The sequence below is a fragment of the Ceratotherium simum genome, chromosome 21, assembly GCF_057802395.1.
Source record: "Ceratotherium simum simum isolate JZ-2026a chromosome 21, ASM5780239v1, whole genome shotgun sequence".
NCBI lineage: Eukaryota > Metazoa > Chordata > Mammalia > Perissodactyla > Rhinocerotidae > Ceratotherium > Ceratotherium simum.
The window spans coordinates 29,171,766-29,191,306 of NC_141920.1; the positions used below are offsets into that span (position 1 = coordinate 29,171,766).

Here is a 19,541-nt window from a genome sequence, read left to right on the forward strand (position 1 = left end):
AGCCCGGGAGAAACTGACACTTCAGTGGAAGCCCTGGGGCTTGTGAATCTTTCACCATCTCAAGGCTTTGTTCTTTTCAAGCCCCACCCCTTCAACACCAGGAACAGGACCTGGCAGGCCAAGCTGAAGAGCCCTTGTCGCCTCCAGCCCTCCCCCTCTGCTCCTGGCAACACCTGCCCGCAGGAGCAGATATTTGATCTGTCACAGAAGCTGTGATGTTACACTGCCCAGATGTTCAACTCTAGACTGAAGGCTCAGGTTACAGCTGATCAGGGCAGCTCTGGCCTCCAGACCCCTCGCCCACCCCGCCCTCCCACCCCCAAGAGACAGTTAAGATGCAGGCCCACATGGCCACCTGAGACGGCTGAAGTAGGACCTGCACGGGGTCAGGGGGCTCAGTGAAATGACTCCTTCAGAGTCTTCACACAAGTAGCCTAGAAGGCAGGTCCTTTCAAAGCCCCCTAGGGCCATTCAGACTGGACCATGCCTCCCCCAGTCCTCAGACACCTGTATCTCCCTGCCTCTCAGGGCCCACTTCCTTTCCTTGTCAGTAGTTTAAAAAGTCTGGACAGAGCCTGGAAACACTCCACAGGAGAAACAGAATAAATGATGATCCATGTGGCTGGACTTTCCAGGCCACCAGAACGTGCCTGATTTCTCCCCAAATAAACTGCGGCTGTACTTCACTGCTGAGGGGGAGGTGGGGGAAGTTACAAATTCAACATTAAAAAAATTGATTTTTCTGCTACCAGAATAAGGTCAGGCTCAAGAGACATACTACTGAGGAGGGGAGGTGAAGAAGGCCCACGTCGTGTCCACAGAAACACAACCAAGCCCTCACCCTTTCTTGTATAAGAGCCCTCTTGTCCAGGGAGTTGTGAAAACTGTGCGCTTGACTTTGTAAAATGTGTGCTAAGATCTAGTCACTGCGGGTAATGCGATCCCAAGACCAAAACCAGGCTGGAGCAAACTCTGGATTTAATCCAGCCTAACCGGGGACCTAGGGGGCTCTTTAGCAGGACCGTGCGAGCTGCAGGCTAGCTGACCGTGGTGGCCACAGAGGCCGGGCCAGAAAATGGCATGGCGAATGGTCAGCACCTGCCGGACACCCTCCTCCCCTGAAGGAGTGGCTGGAGGCAGATACTGGGCTCCAATTCCTCGGGCAGAACTGGGGGGACCCCAGGGATCGTCCAGTCCAACCCTCTCCCTTCACAGTCACAGAGACTGAGGCCTGGAGAGGGGAGGGTCACCCCAGTGCTGACGTCCCTCCTCATGGTGAAGCCACCTCCCACCTTAGATGGTCAGGGCCGAAAGGGACCCCTCCAAGGTCGCCCAACACCCACACTTTGCTGATGAGGAGAGCAGAGATCCCGGAATTCCCCAAGGCATGAGGAACAGGATGGGCAGCCTTTCAAGCAGCTCTCAATCCTCGGAAATGCCAAGAAACCTCATCCTCCAAGGGCAGCAGTTTCCAAACTTTTGTATTTTTAGCAGCAGAAGCCATCCTTCAAACAAAACCTTGTGCAAAACCTCAGGCTACAAAACAGATCAGGGGGCTGCTCTCCCAAAGGGAGACTGGGCCAGGCCCCGGGCTGCCCCTTCAGCATCCAAGACTGCTTCCACAGGGCCCTCTGTGCAGCTCCGTCTGAAACCCCAGGCCTTGGGGGCCTGTGGCCCTGCAGCTAAAGCAGCCAGATAGGGTGGGCTCTTACTTAAGACCCCTGGAGGGTGTGGCTGGTCTCTGAGACCTGGACAACTTCGTTCTCCACCAGGGCCTGGCCCCCGTCCCCATTGAGCTGTCTCATGCGCAGGTTAATGGAGCCATAGGTCTTCCTGGAGCCCCTGCCGGGGACGAAGGTGGGCCGGCGGTACAACTCGCCCTTGCACAGGGAGACCATCAGCAGCACCGACAAGAGCATGCCGCCCACCGTGAGCAGCCCCAGGCCCGCGATGATGCACTTGTCCAGGTGGGAGCCCAGGCGGGCGTAGTACATCTCCAGCCGTTCCATCTCCCGCGCTGTCACTGTGTCCGGGTTGACGCGGGCCTCGCGGGGGATGGCGTACGCTGTCACCACCAGGAGGATCCCGCTCACCAGGAAAACCAAAGCGGACACAAAGCCATAATCCACTGGGCGGCTCACAGGCTCCACACCTGGCCCCTCTTCTGAACGCAGGGACAGATCGTCCCTCTGGGATCGGGGCCGTGAGGGAACACCCCCGGGGGGGCTGGGGGAGCTGCCCAGTCTGGCGTCCCCAGGGTTCTGGAAATGGGTCTCATGCTCCTCGGAGGAGAAGCAGGCATTCTCCACACCCTCCCTGGGTGGGGCCACCGGGCCCAGAGGAGCTGGTCTCCTTGGGGCCTGGGGGCCATTACTCAGTGTCTTCAGTTCAAGAGCAGGGGGAGATGCCATTGGGAAGGAGGGCCCCAGCTCATCCCTGGGCCCCTTTGCAGCTAGAAGAGAAAACAGAAAGTCAGTCGAATTTCGCAAACTTCTACCAAGAGCCTGCTGGTGCCAGACATCGCATTAGGCCCCGAGTGGTCTGAAGGTGAGTCAGGCACAGTCCCACCTGGGGGTCCCGCAGACAGAGGGGCCGTGGGGAATAAGACAATCACGAGCAGTGCGGTCCAAACCGTGCTAGGAACCCGCTCACCACTGGCTGGCATGTGGCTCTGGGCAATTCACTTATCCTCTCTAGGCCTCAGTTTCCCCATCTATAAAATGACACTAATACTACTACTCCCTATGTAACAGGGCTGATGTAGGGATTGAAATAATCCACACAAAGTACTCAGAACAGTAAGTGCTCACTAAATACCAGCCGTGAGCTCTGATGATGACGGAGGGAATTTAGATACAATGGCGTCAGGTCCAAACCCCAGCTTCACCACTTGAACTTGGGCACGTGATGGGACCCTTCAGACCCAGTTTTCTCATCTGTTAAACGGGAAATAAGCAAAACCTCCCGCACAGGGCTGATGTGAGGATTTCATAACATAATGCATATAAGGCCCCAGCCACTTCAGTGAATGGACACTGCTGCGGTGAGGTGAGGGTGACTGGAGGCAGGGGCGGGGGGGAAATGAGGAAGGTGGTGTGGGAACAGAAGAGAGAGGGAAGCTTCTAGGAGTTGGTGGCACTTGAGCCAGACCTCAGAGGATGAGCAGGAAATACCCCAGCAGTGGGAGGGGATGAGGGAATTCCGGAGAGGGCTGGGGGGGAAGGGGGGAGGCCTCAGAGGTCAGCTGGGGCCAGCTCTCAAAGGACTCTGAAAGCCAGGCTGAGGAGCAAGGGAGGCAAGGAGTGCTGACATCTGCCCAGGTTCCAGAAAGCTCTCTCTGGCTACTGCATGGAGGGCTGACGGGATGGGAAGGAGCAGAGTGGAGGGGTCCAGGGAGGAAGCCAGCACGGTTGACAGAGGCATGGATGGTGCCTGGGAGGACAAAGAGGGAGGAGCGTATTTGAGAGCCACAACTGAGGTCAAAGCCAAATGCCTGTTTGTAAGTAGAAGCAGGGGAGACCTGGATGAGACCACAGGAGGGGAGCAGGGAGGGGAAGTGAGGAGGGGGCACTCTCTGCCCAAAGAGGAGATACCCCACCCAAGAACCTCAACACACATCCCCACAGACAGACAGACAGCACATGTGCATTCCTGCCAAAGGATACCAGCTTACAGCCCAGAGACTGTATTTGGCTCATAAAAGTTTTGCTTTCTTGTCATTTCTGGTCTGTTCATTTGTTTTTGATGTTTTGGTTGCTGATATATAAAAAGCAAAAGATTTTACATTTTAAACTTTGGATTCCTGGCTCCTCTTGCGAAATGGAAGAATCTGGCCCCCATTCCCTCACTACAGCACTCAGCTGGAGTTGATGATGGAGCCCTCCCTTCAGCAGATCCAGGGCTCTCCCCCACAGGTCCCCCCTCCACCCCCTTCCCCAGCTGACATGTAGAATTCCTGAGCCCACAGTAGTACCATCCCCCGTGCACATCAGTGCCCTGGGGGAACACACAGCCGGGGCCCCAGGCACACAGACCCAAGTCCCCACACTGTACAGAGACCCCCAGGTGCAGAATGGCTCATACACTCTGGTGTGTCTGCACACACACCCACACACCCACACGATTCTAGATGTTTCTCTGCATGCCTATGCCTGAGTTTATTCTCTAGTGCTCTGTGACTGTGTATGTATGTGAGAGAGAGGGAGAGAATATGAGCAAATGAATGAAGTGAAAATGAATGAATGAATGAAATTCAAAGAGCCTCAGTGCAGGAAGGCACGTTTTTCTATCTTTCTGATCGTCCTTCCAACATGGACTTGCCTCAGACACCTCCTCTTAGCACACACAGGGCCTTTCATCTGAGTACAAAGCCTGTTTCCACTTACAACCCATTTCTGTCACCATCTCCCTCTTTCCTGAGCTCCAATTTAATAAATGTTGACTGAGCACCCACACTCCCTGTTGGGCCCTATGGCAGGCACTTCACTCAGGAGTGTCCTGTATAACCCTCACCAGCCCCACGAGCAGGAATTTCGTTTTACAAAACGTGGCCAAGATCCCATGGCATGCATGTGGGGGCCGGGAGTTGAACACAGGTTCCCTAAGAATTGTTATCACCTATACAAACCTGCAAACCCACACACCCCTGTACCAGTGGCATCATGCCACCCTCCCTCCCTGGCTCATCCAGCCCTCACTCGTGGACTCTCTACTTTATCCCACTGTTGAACAGCAACCGGGAGCAGCTTGAGGGCAGAGATATGTCTGAATTCCATCTGGGTCCCCAGCCCCCTGCACAGCCAGCCTTCAGGAATGGCTTGGCAACCTGCCCAGGCAGACAATCCACCCCCGCCCCCCAGGGCCGGGGAGTGCCTACTCAGGGCCAGGCTCTGCCCAGACTGCTCCCACATTCCAGTAAACCCAGAGGAGAGGGGTGTTGGTTGGCTTTTTTACTCTTGGCATCAAAAGCATTTTCCTGAGTGGCCAGCCACAAACAGGGAGTGGTGGTGACCGCTCCTGCCCACTGGGGGTCCAGATACACCCCCCCACCCCTCCCAGGTCTTCAGCACCCTCCACAGAACTCAGCTCCTGGAGTGGTCTAGCAATCCCCTTCCCAGACGGACACACTGATGCCTCCATATCCCAGAGGAAACCCAGGGCACCCAAATTCTGCGAGCAGGGCTCTCTTCACCCAGCAGGAGCCCAAAACTTTTTCCTTAGGATGTCAGAGTTAGGAAGAGGGCGGAAGAAAAAGGAGGCTCCCTCTCACCCACAGGTTCAGAGATACCTACCAGGGCATGTCCAGTCAATCACCCAAAACATACGCAGAGACAGACAAACCCACGAAGATGCTGTTGTCCAGTGCTCACACTCTGCACCTATGCCAGTTCCACTCCGATTTCATCTGCGGTCCAACAGGACCTGAGAGGCACATCACAGTTCCACACTGACAGCCCTGGGGCCTTTTCCACCCGCAGCATCCACAGACACGGGAAACCGCGCAGTGTGACCCACGGATCCACAGACCACACTGGTACCCACACCCGGGGAAGGAGTAGAGTTGGCCACATACACACAGTTAACTACCCCCAGGACTGCTAAGATCTAAGCCAGACCCACCAAGACCGCCCCCCCCACCCCCCGAGCCCAGCACCCCACCCTCCCGCGCGCGCTAACACGCGGGGAGACAGACGCACAGCAGGCGTGTGTGAAGCTTCACAAAACCCAATGGATAGACACACGCACGAGTTGTACACAAAGCCTCGGGGCGCGCACATACGCACACGCAGGTCCACGCTGTTATACCCAAAGTTCCGCGCAGAAAGCCCCAGCACCCCGGCTTCCCGCCGCACCTGCGCGCCCGCCTACCCGCGGCTCACACCCCCTGCTCCTGCCCTTGACCACAAAAGCAGCCGGGCCAGGCCAGGCCGGACCGGGCCGAGCGGCGCCGGTAGCAGGGCGGCCAGGCGGCCCAGGGAGGCCGGGCTCCGCGAGGACCGGCGTGCGCCCGGGTCCCCTCGCCGCATGTCCTTCGGCCGGGCCGCGAGGTCAGGCTAGCTCTCTGCCGCCGCCCCTCCCCGCCTCGGGCCCTCAGCCTCCTGCCGACCCCCGCAGTTTCCTCTCCGCGTGCATACCTGTGCCGGGCCTCCCTCCCCGCCTCCCCACGCGGGAAGCGAGGGCGCTGGGCGGCCGGCGGGCCAGGGCGAGGGCGCGTCCTCCCCGGGCGCCCACCCGCCTCCCAGCAGCCGGCGCCCGCCGGCCGGTGTCTCTGCTGCGGCGCAGTCCGGGAGCGCGCGGGCCCGGCCGCCACCGCCTCGCCCTCCCCGGCTCCCGCCCACTTCCCGGCCCGGCCCGGAGCCGCTGCCGAGGCGCACGTACCTGCTCGCGCCGCGCTGGGCTGAACGGCGGCGGCCGCGGCCGCCCGGGCTCCGGGGAGGGAGCGACAGGGGAAGGGGCGGGAGCCGGGGATCGCCGAGCGCGGCGGATCGAGCTCCGCCCGCGGCCGGCGAGGGCGCCCGGAGAGTTAGCGCGGGGAGGGACAGGGAGGCGGGTGATAGACTGGGGTAAGGGTGGGGGGGTGCGGCTCCATCCTCCCCCCCTCCCCTTAGGGCATATCTGTTTCGCCAGCGCCTGGGCTTAGGGAACGGGAGCTTTGAGCCCGCGGTGCCCGGGCGCAGGGGCGGGGCGCGGGGGTGGGTGCCGAAGGAGACCCCTCCCCCCGCCGCCTGCCTCTCCTGGGCGCTGGGGAGCCCCTACTGCGCCAAGCCCAGACTCTTCCTCCACCTCCCACCCCTCCTCCCCCCCACACACAGCTCCCAGGTAGAGCCCAGGGTCCTCTCCCGGTCCTCAGATCGGGGTAGCCTTCTCCGGCGCGTGCGGCTCCGTGGCTCAAGGGCGCCACCTGAAGGCTGAAAGGAAGCCTCTGATGAGCCCCCTTCAACCCCGCCTTCTTCCCTGCTCTTCTTTCTCTGTGGGACAGCGGGTGCACAGCCCAAGAGGGGTGTTCTCTTGGGGCATTGCCTATGGCACACACACTCCCGCCCTCCAAGGCCCAGCTGCAGTGCCTCCACCCCTGGGAAGCCTTCCTGGCTCCCCCACACACTCCCTCTCCCAGGGGCCCCTCCAGCCGGGCTCTCCCTTTGCCTGAGTTATTGTCCTTATGTCCGAGAGTTGTGGTTTTCTGTAAGTGCCAGCTTCCTTCATCAGACCAGCGGCTCTTGGAGGACAGGGCCCAGAGCGATGGGTGTGGGTGAACAGGTGGTGAGCAGGGTGACTTTCACTGTTTCTTGCCTTTGCAGGACCCAGATTAAGGTGAGTCAAGTGAGGTGCCTAGAGCATGAAAGTTAAGGAGGTACTCATTTTGGGGGGGCCAAAGCCAAGCCCAGAGAGGAGTTTGGTCTGAAGATCATGGGGTTTCCAGGAAGACTGTGGCCAGCTCACTCAGGAGGCCTCAGTCAGATTAGTCCTCTCACCTCTCGGAGCCTCAGTTTTCGCCTCTGCTGAAGGGATCCCGAAAATGCAGGCTCCCGGGGCTTTGAGAAGGTCAGCAGAGGCCGGCCATCTGGAAGGACAGCAGATGAGGCTGCCTTGTCCTGGCTCCTCAGCCACCTCATGGGAGAGCCTGCCCTGTCCTGCTCCGAAGTGCTGTGCGGTCATCGACAACCAGGAGAGCGGAGGCCGCCCTGGAAGCCGGGTACCTGGACCTTTGAGGCAGGTGTGGCGGAGACTTGAACGGGACCTCCAGGGATGGGAAGGCTTCAGTCTCTTCCTGCCTTCAGAGGCCTGGCCTGTTGTTGGGGACTTCAAAGGGAAGCTAGCTGTGGCACCAGACTCCCACGCGAACCCATCACCACCACTCACAGCTGTGTGGCCTTGTGCAAAAGGCTCCCCCTTGAAGCTCAGTTTCCTCATCTGTGAAATGGACTTAGTAAGGGTGATGGGGACTGGATGAGATAGTCCTTGTAAAGTGCTCACGGTTCCCTCCCTCAATCGTGCACAGTCCTGCCTCAGAGCCTTTACCTTTGCTGGTCCTTCTGGCTGGCACACTCTTCCTGATATCCCAGAGCTCACTCTCTTCCTTCCTTCAAGTCTTTGCTCAAATGTCACCTTCTCACAGACACTCTCCCAGACCACGCTTTTAAAACCATCAGTGCCCCAGCACCCTTTACTCCCTAACTCTGAATCTTTCTCCATAGCATTGATCAACTCCTGACAGCAACTTACTTCTTTGTTTATTGTCATCCCCACGAAAACATAAGTGCCGAGAGGCAGAAGCTTTGCCTCTTTCCCTGCCTGCTGTGCCCCCAGAGACTAGAAAAGGGTCTGACACATAGGAGGCCCTGGATAAATATTTATTGGGTAAAGAATGAAGAAAATGAGCAAATATTTATTGAGCACCTTTGTATACTGGTTAACTAGGTAGACTTCATCCCTCCCCTCCAGAAGCTCGTGTTCTAGCGGGGACAAAGGGTAAGTAAACGTTACACTGCTACTGTAGTAAGTGCTACACAGCCAAGGTACACAATGCTGTGCCAGCCTGAAACAAGGGCTGACCTCGTCTGGGAGGTGGGGATGGCTCCCCTGCAGAAGCCAGGACTGAGCTGAGATCAGAAGGATGGATAGGAGGCAGCCAGGTAAAGAGGGCCGGGAAGAGAGGCCTGGCAGAGGGACTGGCGTGGGCAAAGGCCATGGGAGACAGGGGAGTATGGCGAGTGTGAGTTTTGATGGATGGAGACCAAGGTGGTTGCCATGGAGGAACATGGGAGGAGATGAGGCTGGACTGTCAGCAAGCCAGGTCCCTGCAGAGCCTCGTAGGCCAAGAAGCTCGCTCTTTATCCTCAGAGCAGTGGGGAGCCACTGATCAGCATGAGGAAAGAGTTAACAAAGCCTTTTCCTCTTTTGCCTGAGAATTTGACCTTTGGTTAACTGTCTAGCTGTTTCCTTGGAAACAGATAAATATACGTACACTATGTTACTAGGCAACATTACTTTGACAAAAATGACCCCCGAGGAGGAGGCTAGAGTGATCCATATGGTAATGGATTAGAAATGGAGATATCAGTATGAACTCATGTTTACCTTAACATAGATGCAGATGACTACATATAGAAATAGTTATAGACATGTGTCTACACACAGGTTACTATACACGTATACATTTACTTTCTCTGTCAGCTGAGAGGGCCTAGAAGCAATGATACTGCATAGCAACGAGCACACTCAGTGCCCAGATCTTGGTTTCTAATACCATTCTCCAGTAAAAGGAACCATGGAGAAATGGCTGATGCTAGGACGGGAGCAGGAAATACACAAGATGAGCCTGGAGCATCTTAAAGTCCCAGAAAGTAAGGACGGGCTTAAGTAAACAAACAAAACACATACACACACACACACACACACACACACAATGATGGGGGTATGTCAGAGGACACGGGGACCAACTGAAAGAGCTCCCAATGGCCAAAGCTGGAAAGATTTAATCAATAAAATAAATAAAGTAATATCTGATTGTAACCTAAAGTATGACAAATGAGAAAAAATGGGGAGATATGATGAGTCTCCCATGCAGAATTCCAAATATGTAGATACTCTGTGCTCAAGGAGGGGGAACATAACTCCCCAGTTCTTAAGTGTGGGCTGAGCACAGTGACTTTCAGAGAGGACAGTATGAAAGGGGGCAAGAGTAACTTTACAGGGGAGAAACGTGGTGATCCTGATTGCCTCAGCCAGATGACCAAGAATAACTTCAACGGTCAAGTTATGTTAATGGCATGTACCCTTGATATGATGGGATGAGAAGGGTGCTTTACCTCTGTGGTCTTCCTCCCAAAAGCCATAACCACAGTCTAACCATGAGATAAACATCAGACAGATCCCAACTGATGATACTCCTCAAAACTGTCAAGGTCATCAAAACAAGGAAAGTCTGGGAAACCGTCACAGCCAAGAGGAGCCTAAAGAGACATGAGATTAAATGTAGTGTTGTATCCTCGATGGGATCCTGGAACAGAAAAGGGACTTTAAGTAAACACTAAGGAAATCCGAATAACAGATGGACTTTAGCTAATAATAATGTATCATATTGGTTCATTAATTGTAACAATGTACCATACTAACATAAGGTATTAATAATAGGGGAAACTGGGTGTGAGGTATACAGGAACTATCTGTACTGTCTTCCCAATTTTTCTGTAAATCTAAAATTGTCCTAAAATATAAAGTTATTAAAGAAAAAAGAAAAAGACTTCTGGTTGGTCAGTTGCATTGGGTTGGGAGGAACTATAAATACCTGGTGGGAGATCATACTTCCTGGGTTTCCTGAGCATGGTGACTCATATAACTGAACAAGTCCAAAGCAATTGGCTCCCATGGGACATGAAGCTTTTAAGCCAGGACCTGCACCACCACCACCCCCGACGGAGGGCTCATCTCCCTGCAGTGCACGGTACTGCTCTGCCCGTCGGCAGCAAGGACTCCCGCTGAGAGGAGTGCCTGGTGCTAGCAGTGAGGGCCACGCTAGCAAGCAGGCTCCTGTCCTGTATCCTTCAGAGTGGGTCAATGCCAAGCATGGCTTGTGATCATCTGTTGAGTCTGAATTTGTAGTTGAACCTAGGAAGACTCCTTGTGGACATTGCAGTGGGTGATAAGCAGGAGAGTGACGTGATCAGATTTGCATTTTGAGAAATGCTCTTTCTGGCTGCTTCCAGGGGCATAGGGACAAGAGAGAAAACAGAGACCTTTGGGAGGTTACTGTGCTCGTGTTGGCATGCTAGAAGTCCTCCATCAATTCCCGCAGTTGTGTATCTGTGAGATGTGTGGATCTGTTGGAGAACAGGGACCTCTTGTAGAACATTAGAACATCCCTTAATCCAGAATTTTCCAAACAGTAATGTACATAACATGATTTTAGTTGTCATATAGATAAATGTGTGTGGGTTATCTATTGCTGCATAACAAACCACCCCCAAAACTTAGCCGCTTAAAAGAAAATGAGCATTTATTTGCTCAGTTTTGCAGTTTTGGCTGGACATGGTGGAAACAGCTCAGTTCTGCTCTACGTGGTGTCAGCTGGAGTGGTGGAACAGCTGCGAGCTGGCTGGAAAAGCTCGGACATCCGTGTATCTGGGGCTTTGGCTCTCACCGCCAGTTGTCAGCCGGGTTTTCCTGTTCTGGCCCACACGGTATCCCCAGGTGGCTAGCTTGGGCTTCCTCACTCAATGGTGGTCTTAAGGTAGTCGGAGTTTTTCTGTGGCCCTCAACTTTCCCCACGGTACAAAAGAAGAAGCTGTTGGAGGTTCTTAAAGCTGCAGGTTGAACAGGCACAGTGTAACTTCTGCCGCATTCTGTTGCTTTCGTGTAGGTCACAGGCCAGCCCTGACTCAAGCGGAGGGGTCCACACAAGGCTATGAATACCGAGAGGCAGGGGTCGCCGGGGCAGTAACAGTCTCCCACCGTCTATGCTACATCTATATCTATACGCACACACCGTATGTGTGTATGTATTCACTGTAATGGCTACGTATTTATTTTGAATATATTTTAGAAAAATATATAACTAGTTCATGAAATAAGAAGATATCATGGATAATATTGCTTAGAGTGAGGGAGAAAAAAATATGAATCTATGTAAATTTGGGGCAACATAATCTGCTGGTTTCCTCTAATATCACTCTCTCTTTCTTCCACTGGGATAGCTATTTCTTGATCAATAGCTAGCACAGCGTGCTGAGAATAAGGATTCCATTTCCCAGTCCCCCTTGCAGTTACGTATGACCAAGTGGACAGTGAGCCATTAGAATATCAGAGCAGGTGGTATGGGCAAAATGTATCATCTGTTCTTAAAGGAAGGGGGTATGCTCTCCTTCTCGCCTTTTGTCCTTTCTGCTGCCAGGATGCAGACCTGATGCCTGGAGCTGGAGCAGCCATCTTAGACCATGAGGTGGAAACATGTTAGGATTGGAGAGAAACAAAATTGAAGGACTCTTGATCCCAGATGACCATGGAAACACCAGCCTGGGATAGTTTTCCATGCATTTAATTGTGAGAGAAATAAACTCCTATCTTGTATAAATCCCATACTATTATTTGTGATTTTCTATTACTCAGAAGAACTATTCCTATCTAATATGGTCATTTTAAAGACAAATATGAATAAATCAAAGTAGAGGTTGCAGGCAAAATTTGAGAAAGAGATATGTGAGTGGCTGAAGTTTGAAAAATACAGATCCAATCCAAGCCCCTGTATTCCAGGTGAAAAAACTCTGAAAACAGCCCGCAGTGTGTCCAGGAGGGTGATCTGAACGAGTAACCCTGGTCGGATTGAGGTTTCGCTGGGTGAAGGAGGAGGAGAAAGGAAAAGTGTTCCTGGAGAGGGAACAACACTTAATAGACCCAGAGATGAAATAATAGGAATGAATTACTTGTGTGTTTATTTTATTTGACACACACTTATACAGCCCTCCCCACAGGCCAGACACTGTTCTAAGTGCTTTACACGTATTAACTCACTTTTAACCACCTTATCACGTAGATGCTATTATTATCCCCATTTCAACGTGAGGGAACGGAGACACAGAGTGGTTAACAACTTGCCCAAGGTCACACAGCAGTTATACCACAGATCTGGTATTTGAATCCAGACCCCAGCTCAGTGTTTGTAACCAGTATGCTGGGTTCCATCATAATTTTCAAAGCACATGCAAAATTCTTGAGTTGTTAATGTTATCCCCATTTCTAATCTGGGAAAATTGAGTGCCAAAGAGAGAAGAGATTGTCCTATGACCACATTGAGGGTCAGTAGAAGTGCAACTAGAATCAAAGACCTCTGACTTCCAGATTGATTTGGGGACCTCAGATAGACCTACAGCCCCAGAGCTGCAGCCACATGCCTGCCCTCCCCACCCCATTGAGTCTCATCTGTCTCTGAGCATTTTGCTTGGTTCTGGTGTTTGGGTCTGTTCGTTGTTTTGCATTTACCCTCTGGCGCCAGCCTGGCTCATCTGGTTTTCCTCGAGCTCTGATGCTTTTATGGAGCGGCTCTGATATCACGGAAATGGGACATGGTTCAGGGATTTGAGGAAATGACTTGGTGGCCACTCTCCAGGCCCTGGAGGGAGTGTCCCCACACATGCCCACACACACACACATCTTCAGCCAGCCCCGCCGGCATTCTCTTCCTCTCCACCTGGTCTGTCTGAAACTCCCAGCCTTAGGGAATGAAAAACCTGGGTGCTGAGATCTCTCCCTGCCTGGAAAGAGGAAGGAGGGGAATCGAGACCCACATTCCCAGTCTCTGCAGGAGTGAGCACCTTCGCCGGGCAGCTCCACGAGAGCAGGGACCTCGTCTTCTCGCAGCCATGTGCCCTTCTCCCCAGGCCAGCGAGGGCCTGATGCCCTGGAGGCGCTGGGTTAGCTGGATTTAAAGCTACTCCCTTGGGAGAGGGCAGGCCCAGGAGCCTTGATGGAGCTCCTCCTGTGTGCTGGTCCCTGTGCGGGGCTTCATGTGGGCTCTGTAACCCATGTGACCCCCACTCGGTCCCCCCACACTCATATGGCTGGTAACTTGGAGCTCATTCACCAGGGGAGGGAACTGGGGGTCAGATCAATTAGGCAACTTGCTTCAGAGTTACACCCAAGGCTAGCTGGGGCCAAGAGACCCTCTTCCCACTGTCCCACTCTGCCTCACCAGAGTCTCCATCACCTCATCGGAGTCAGGGGCCACGCTTCCCTGACATGGGACGTGGGACTGTGTACCTGGGCATGGGACAGGTGTGTGTAGGACACACATACATAGCGCCTGCCCTGAGACACGTGGACGCAGTTATTCTTATCTCTTGAATAGGTCAAATGGGCTCGTTTAGCTCTGCTTCTGGGTCTGACTCCTAGTCTAGGGCTCTATCCACCCTTGGGTGCTGTCCCTCTCCTATCCTGGGCAGCTTAGCCCTCATCCCCACTTCGTAAAACAGAAATGAGGAGTACAGAGCAGAAGGGCTAGAATACCCGTGGACGGGACACTGCCGTCCAGCACAGGTGTGCGCAGAAAGCGTCCGGCACAGGTGTGCACAGAGAGCGGCCAGCACAGGTGTGCGCAGAGAGTGGCCAGCACAGGTGTGCGCAGAAAGAGGTGCATGGGACTCATCTGTATGGGGCACACGTGGATGGGACATGTCATAGGTTGAATTCCCCCAGAAGTAAACCCGAGACAAGAATTTGAGGGCAGGTGGTTTATCTGGGAGGTGGTCCCAGGAAGCACAGTAGAGGGGTGGGGAAGTGAAACCCGGAAGGGAAGGCTTCCAATGAGCTGCAGGTGTGTTGATGAGTACCCAACTGCTGTGAGCAGCTGGGGCTCAGTCCTGCTGGACCAAGTATTGTCCCACCTGAGAGCCGAGGGAATGGAGGTATTTATCCACCAACGCCTGTTTGTCATTGTTGAGGGCTGTTCCCAGCATCCCACTCTGTCCTCTGACAGGTCGAGAGTGTTATTTAAGCAGAGTCAGATGTGCTTCGCAGTAGGGAACCTCGGACACCTGGAGAAGGAGAGTGTTGAGGGGAGATGGGCGGGGCCCTGGGAGCATTTGCTACAGGACACAGGGGTGCAGGGCATGTGTTCAGGACCTCAGAGTACACAGAGAGAGGGCACAGGCAGAAGACAAATGATTGGATTACTGGCCTTGATTGTCTAGGCCAAAGGGAGGGCTGCTGGAAGGGGATAAACAGCCACAGGAGGAGAGGCGGTGTTGGGACCCCCAAGCCAACTGTACTCCGTCCTTATGCGCCCTCTGGTTGGGTGATGGCGTGTGCTTACATGGCAGGAAGGGAAGGTGGGTGCTTGTCTCTGCTAAACTTCTACCTCATTTGTATTTTATGAAGTGGGGATGAGGATTAAGGTGCCCAGGATAGGAGAGGGGACAGTCCTCAAGAGTGGGTAGAGCCCTAGACTAGGAGTCAGACACGAGAGCAGAGCTAAATGAGCCCACTTGCCCCATCCAAGAGATTAAGGATGTCTATGTGTCTCAGGGCAGGTCACATACTACTCTTGCATCTCAAGTTCGCTGTCTGCCCAGTGAGCATCATGGAAGTCCTCTCTCTGCTATGGACTTCACAGAGCTGTTGTGAGGAGTAGATCAGGTCATGAACAATAAAACACTCAGAAGAGAATAAAACACTCAAATATATAGGTGGAGGGATTATGGAAAGGGCCTGAGTGGGGAAATCAAGGGACCTGGCCTCTGCTGCTAGCTCTGCTGCTCTATTTTTAGGTCATTGGTTTGACTCCTGTAATAAACAGACCCAAAATAATGTCTTCAATAAAACAGAACTTATTTCTCTCTCATGTAAAAATATACTTGACAGTTAAGGCTGACACGGTGGGTTCCCCAACCACAAGAGACCCGGGTTCCTTCTATCTTGTTGCTCTGCCATCCTCCATCTTGTGGTGCAAGATGGCTGCTCCAGCTCCAGCTCTTATGACTACATTCCAGTCAGCAGAAGGAGAACAAGGAGAAGGCGCAGGAACCCTCCTCCTTCCTTTTAAGGGCACAACCTAGAAATTTCACACTTCACTTCCATTCATATCCCATTGGCCAAGATTTAATCACATGGCTACACTTACCTGCAAGGGTGTCTGGGAATGTAGTCTTTTGCCATGTGTGAATGGGAAAAGGGATATCGAGGGGCAACCTGCAACTTTCACCACAGCTGCTGACTTGCTTGGGCAACTCACATCTCCACCTGAGCCATAGTTTCTTCATTTGCAAATTCATTCATTCATTCATTCATTTATTCACTCGTTCTACATACATATGAGCCAGACTTGTGGTATAAAGTACAATTTTTGAACTATTTGATTGCTAACGGATCCTCTTACTAGCTGGACCATGAGCCCCGTGAGGTCGGGTGTGAGTTCTTCCTTGCTCACTGCTACACCCCCATCATGCAGTGCAGGTTTGATACATGGAAGCCATATTATTAGCTGCCCACAGATGATGAGTGGATGGCCATTCTGGCTTTAGTATTTAGTGAGGACACTTTTCCTCACCCAGGGGTTTAAGTTCTTTCCCTTTCCGGGGCTCCACCTCCACTTATCCCTGTGTGCCAAGCCTTTCTGAGCCCGTGAAGTAAAATGTGCTCTGAGCCAGAACCCTAAGCGTGGGATTAAAAATAAATGAAAGTGCATCAAAATAAGTTAACCACAAGAAATGGCTTTCCAGGGTGATTAGGCATCAGCGCTAGAGGCCAAGGACAGTGCACCAGACCCTGACTGCCTGGCGCTGCTATCAACTACCATGTCGGGCAGAGAACCTGCTGGCCCTGCCCAGGAGGGCAGCAGATGGCTGGCTTGAGCCCCTACTTGGCCCTCCCTACTGCAAGACAACAGGCAAGACCTCCACACAGGTCAGGGAGAATAGGCTCTAACTCCAGCCCGTTGCTTACCTGCTGGGGTGATTCTAGGAAAACGCAGGCCTCTTTAAGCCTCAGTTTCCTCACCTGTAAAATGGGGCTAATAATAGGATCTATCTGTAATCAACTATAAAGTGAAGATAACAATGAGGTAACTACCTCATAGGCAGAGGTTCCTAAACTTTCTCTGTTCACCGTACCCTTAGCATCTCAGTAATTTTTTCATAGTGTGCCAGGCCCAAAGAAATACCTAACAGTTGTTTATTAAGCAGCTAGGTTCAAAGAACTTAATAATAGTAGTTTGTGCAGTATCTGACAGATGTTATTGTGTTTCCCTCAAAATTGTAAAATATTTTGCAGTGCCTCTGTGAGTTTTCTGCAGTGCTCAGGGTGCCTCAGCACACAGTTTGGGAACTGAGTTATAAGGTTTGAGGATGAAATGAGGTTGTGTCATCAAAGGCTTGTCACAATGCCTAGTCTGGAGTAGGAGAGCAGTTAAGCGTGGGTGGTCCTAAAGTACTCTTCAAGTCTCTCTCATTCTTTCTGTGTCTCCTGCCACTGCCACCCAGCAATTCTTCCTGTCTCCAGCTCCCGCCACCTCATGATTTCTGCTTGCCACCTTCCCTCTGAGCCCTCCAGGCCTGTGGCCCCACTTCTGAACTAACTTCCCTCCTGGTGTAGAATTGTTGGTCCCATTTCTTCACCCCTTCCTAACTCCACACACTTGCCGTGAGCTCTTGGTGGATGGAACGTACATCCCGGCCACTTAACTTTGGGCTTGGCCATGTGACATGCCGTGCCCAGTGGTACATGACAAAAGCGAGAGTGTGACAGTTCTGAGCCTGGGTCACATGGTTCCACTTGCTCTCTTATCATTTGCCATTGCCAAGAGAAGAACACGCCCCAGTAGCCCAGTGGTTCCAGAGGAGGACAAAGGACCCATAGAGCAGGCTCAGATCTGCAGATCTGAACTCTGATACAGACTATCCCAGCCAACCCACAAACTCAAGAGCGAAAATAAACAATTGTTTCAAGGTATGGAGTTTTGGAGAGGTTTGTTACACAGCGTCCTTGTGACAATCCACCCTCTCTGTCTGTGGCAAATTCAAATTCTCCGAGAGAAGATCTGATTGGACCATTTGGTCACTCCCCAGATCACAGCTCCTTTCATACTAGTCACCCACAAGATGAGGACATCCCTCCTGTCCAGTCTGTAGATGGCTGCCTTGGGCTAGGGCACCCATCTCTGATCCAGGCAGTTGTCCCATAATTACACGGTCATGTGACACAAAGCCTGGTGACCTGCCTGGAAGAAATCATTTTTCACTTTTGTGTTCAGAAGAGGTGTGAATGTGGCAGGTGAGTTTCTCAGATCCTCTTTGGTTCTAAAGAGTGACAGCTAAGCTAGGAGAAACTGCACGTAAAGTTTTCTCTGCGCACGGCAGAATGCATCTCAGGCTGTAAACCCCAGGGTATGAAAAATGTGATGTTGCTTACAATTCATTTTAGTAACTATTTGGAGCTTCATTATGCCTAAGATGGAAAGGATGAGGCCTAAGTTCACACAAAAAGTTTGGTAGAAGTGGCGTTAGAACCCAGTTGTCCTGGTTTCCTATACAATGCCCCCTTTCCTGCCCAGTGGGTCTCACACTTGGAAGGAGCCCCAGGTTCCAACTCCAAGCCAGTGGAGCCCCTTCTCCAGTCTCCCTGATCACTGGGGCTGTGCTTCCATACTCCACTGACCATGTGCCCACTGCCTGGAAGAATCCTAAGCAACACTTTCCTCCTACTGAGTCCCACTCTGCCTCCCTACATCCCCTACCCACTGCCCTAGCTCTATCTTCCGGGGCTACACTGAATGTACACTCTTTTTTCTTTAATTTATAAATATTTGCTATAATCTTTACTTCTATAAATTCTATTTAGTTCTTTTTCAAATCTGCCTTTTTAAATAGTGTCTTTTTTCTTATGTTTTTTATTCCTTCTCATCTGATTTTAATTCTTTTCAAAATACTTTTTTGTTATCTTTATCTGAAGTTCTCGGGAGAGAGAGGTCTGATCCTGCTGTTGATAGTGTCTGCTGCTCTCACTCAGGGTGGATGATTTCCCTGTGTGTTTTGTAATTTTGGATTATGAGTTCATCACCAGGGGAGCTTGATCTGTGCACAGCTTGTGTAGCCTGGGTTGAGGGCAAGTCCCTCCAAAATGGGTTGAGTTTGTTTTGCTGGTCACCTCAGCTCTTTCTCTGGGATCATTATGTTAATTCTTAGTTTGGGTTCCTAGTTCATGTGGATAGACTGAATTAAAAAAAAGAAAACCTATGTGAGAATAGATTCTATTTATTTTCATCATAATATTAATTTGATTGTAGTTTGCTTCCATCCACTATGATGTCAGCTCCAGGAAAGCACAGCCTTTGTCTCTCTGATTTGGGGCTGTATCCCCAGTGCCTAGAGCAGAATGTGGCACACAGTAGGCACTCAATAAGTATTTGTTGAAAGAGAGAATTAAAGAATAGCCACTTTATAGTGTGTTGTGAAGAATAAATGGTGTGTCAGTTAGGACTGAGTTTGCCCAATTAAAAATTGGGTTTATTGTCTCACCTACAGGCAGATGCTGTTGGTGATTCTGTGACTCAGTGATTTCAAATGCCTCTGCAACTATCTTGGCTTTTGTCTTATGGTTGGAAGATGGTTACTGTAGCTCCAGGCATCACATCCACATTCAAGGCAGAAGGAAGGGGAAGAAAGTAGGAGTAAAGGGAGCGCACCACTGACCTTTTTCCTTTTATCAGGTGGGTAAAAGTTTTCCTAGAAATCTAACAGCAGATTTCTACTTTGATTGTATTTACTAGAAATGGGCAGCATGGGCATCCCAGAAGCAAGGGGACTTGGAGAGTGAGCATTTCCCTTTATCTAGACTCTACAGATAGGTGAGGGAGGGAGGAAGGGGATTGGGACACAGACGCAGTATCTGCACCAAATGAGATTTTATACACACACACACACACACACACATCTACACACACACACACACATATGCAAAGGTCTGAGAGCAAAACAAGCCCTGGGACAGGGGCATCTATTCTCATAATAATTATTATTGTTATCGTTTAAAGCTTTACAGTCTCTGTGATCCTGTTG

The 19,541-nt window shown here is 52.0% G+C and overlaps 1 protein-coding gene across 2 annotated transcripts; it reads right to left on the bottom strand.

Moving 5' to 3' along the window:
• Nucleotides 1-1,463: 1,463 nt before the first annotated feature.
• Nucleotides 1,464-6,685, bottom strand: TMEM74B (transmembrane protein 74B). Of its 2 annotated transcripts, none has more exons than XM_087445486.1 (2): nt 6,379-6,685; nt 1,464-2,452 (listed from the first exon to the last, which is right to left on the bottom strand). In XM_087445486.1, the coding sequence occupies exon 2, from the start codon at nt 2,409-2,411 to the stop codon at nt 1,713-1,715; it is 699 nt and encodes a 232-aa protein (XP_087301612.1). In that variant the 5' UTR covers nt 2,412-2,452; nt 6,379-6,685; the 3' UTR covers nt 1,464-1,712. The 2 variants fall into 2 exon arrangements, with proteins under 2 accessions (XP_087301612.1, XP_014645531.1); XM_014790045.2 differs by lacking the exon at nt 6,379-6,685 and adding an exon at nt 6,135-6,216.
• Nucleotides 6,686-19,541: the final 12,856 nt, after the last annotated feature.

Excerpts from the sequence above, each read along its gene's own strand:
- TMEM74B (XM_087445486.1), bottom strand. The coding sequence starts at position 2,411 with ATGGCATCTCCCCCTGCTCTTGAACTGAAGACACTGAGTAATGGCCCC.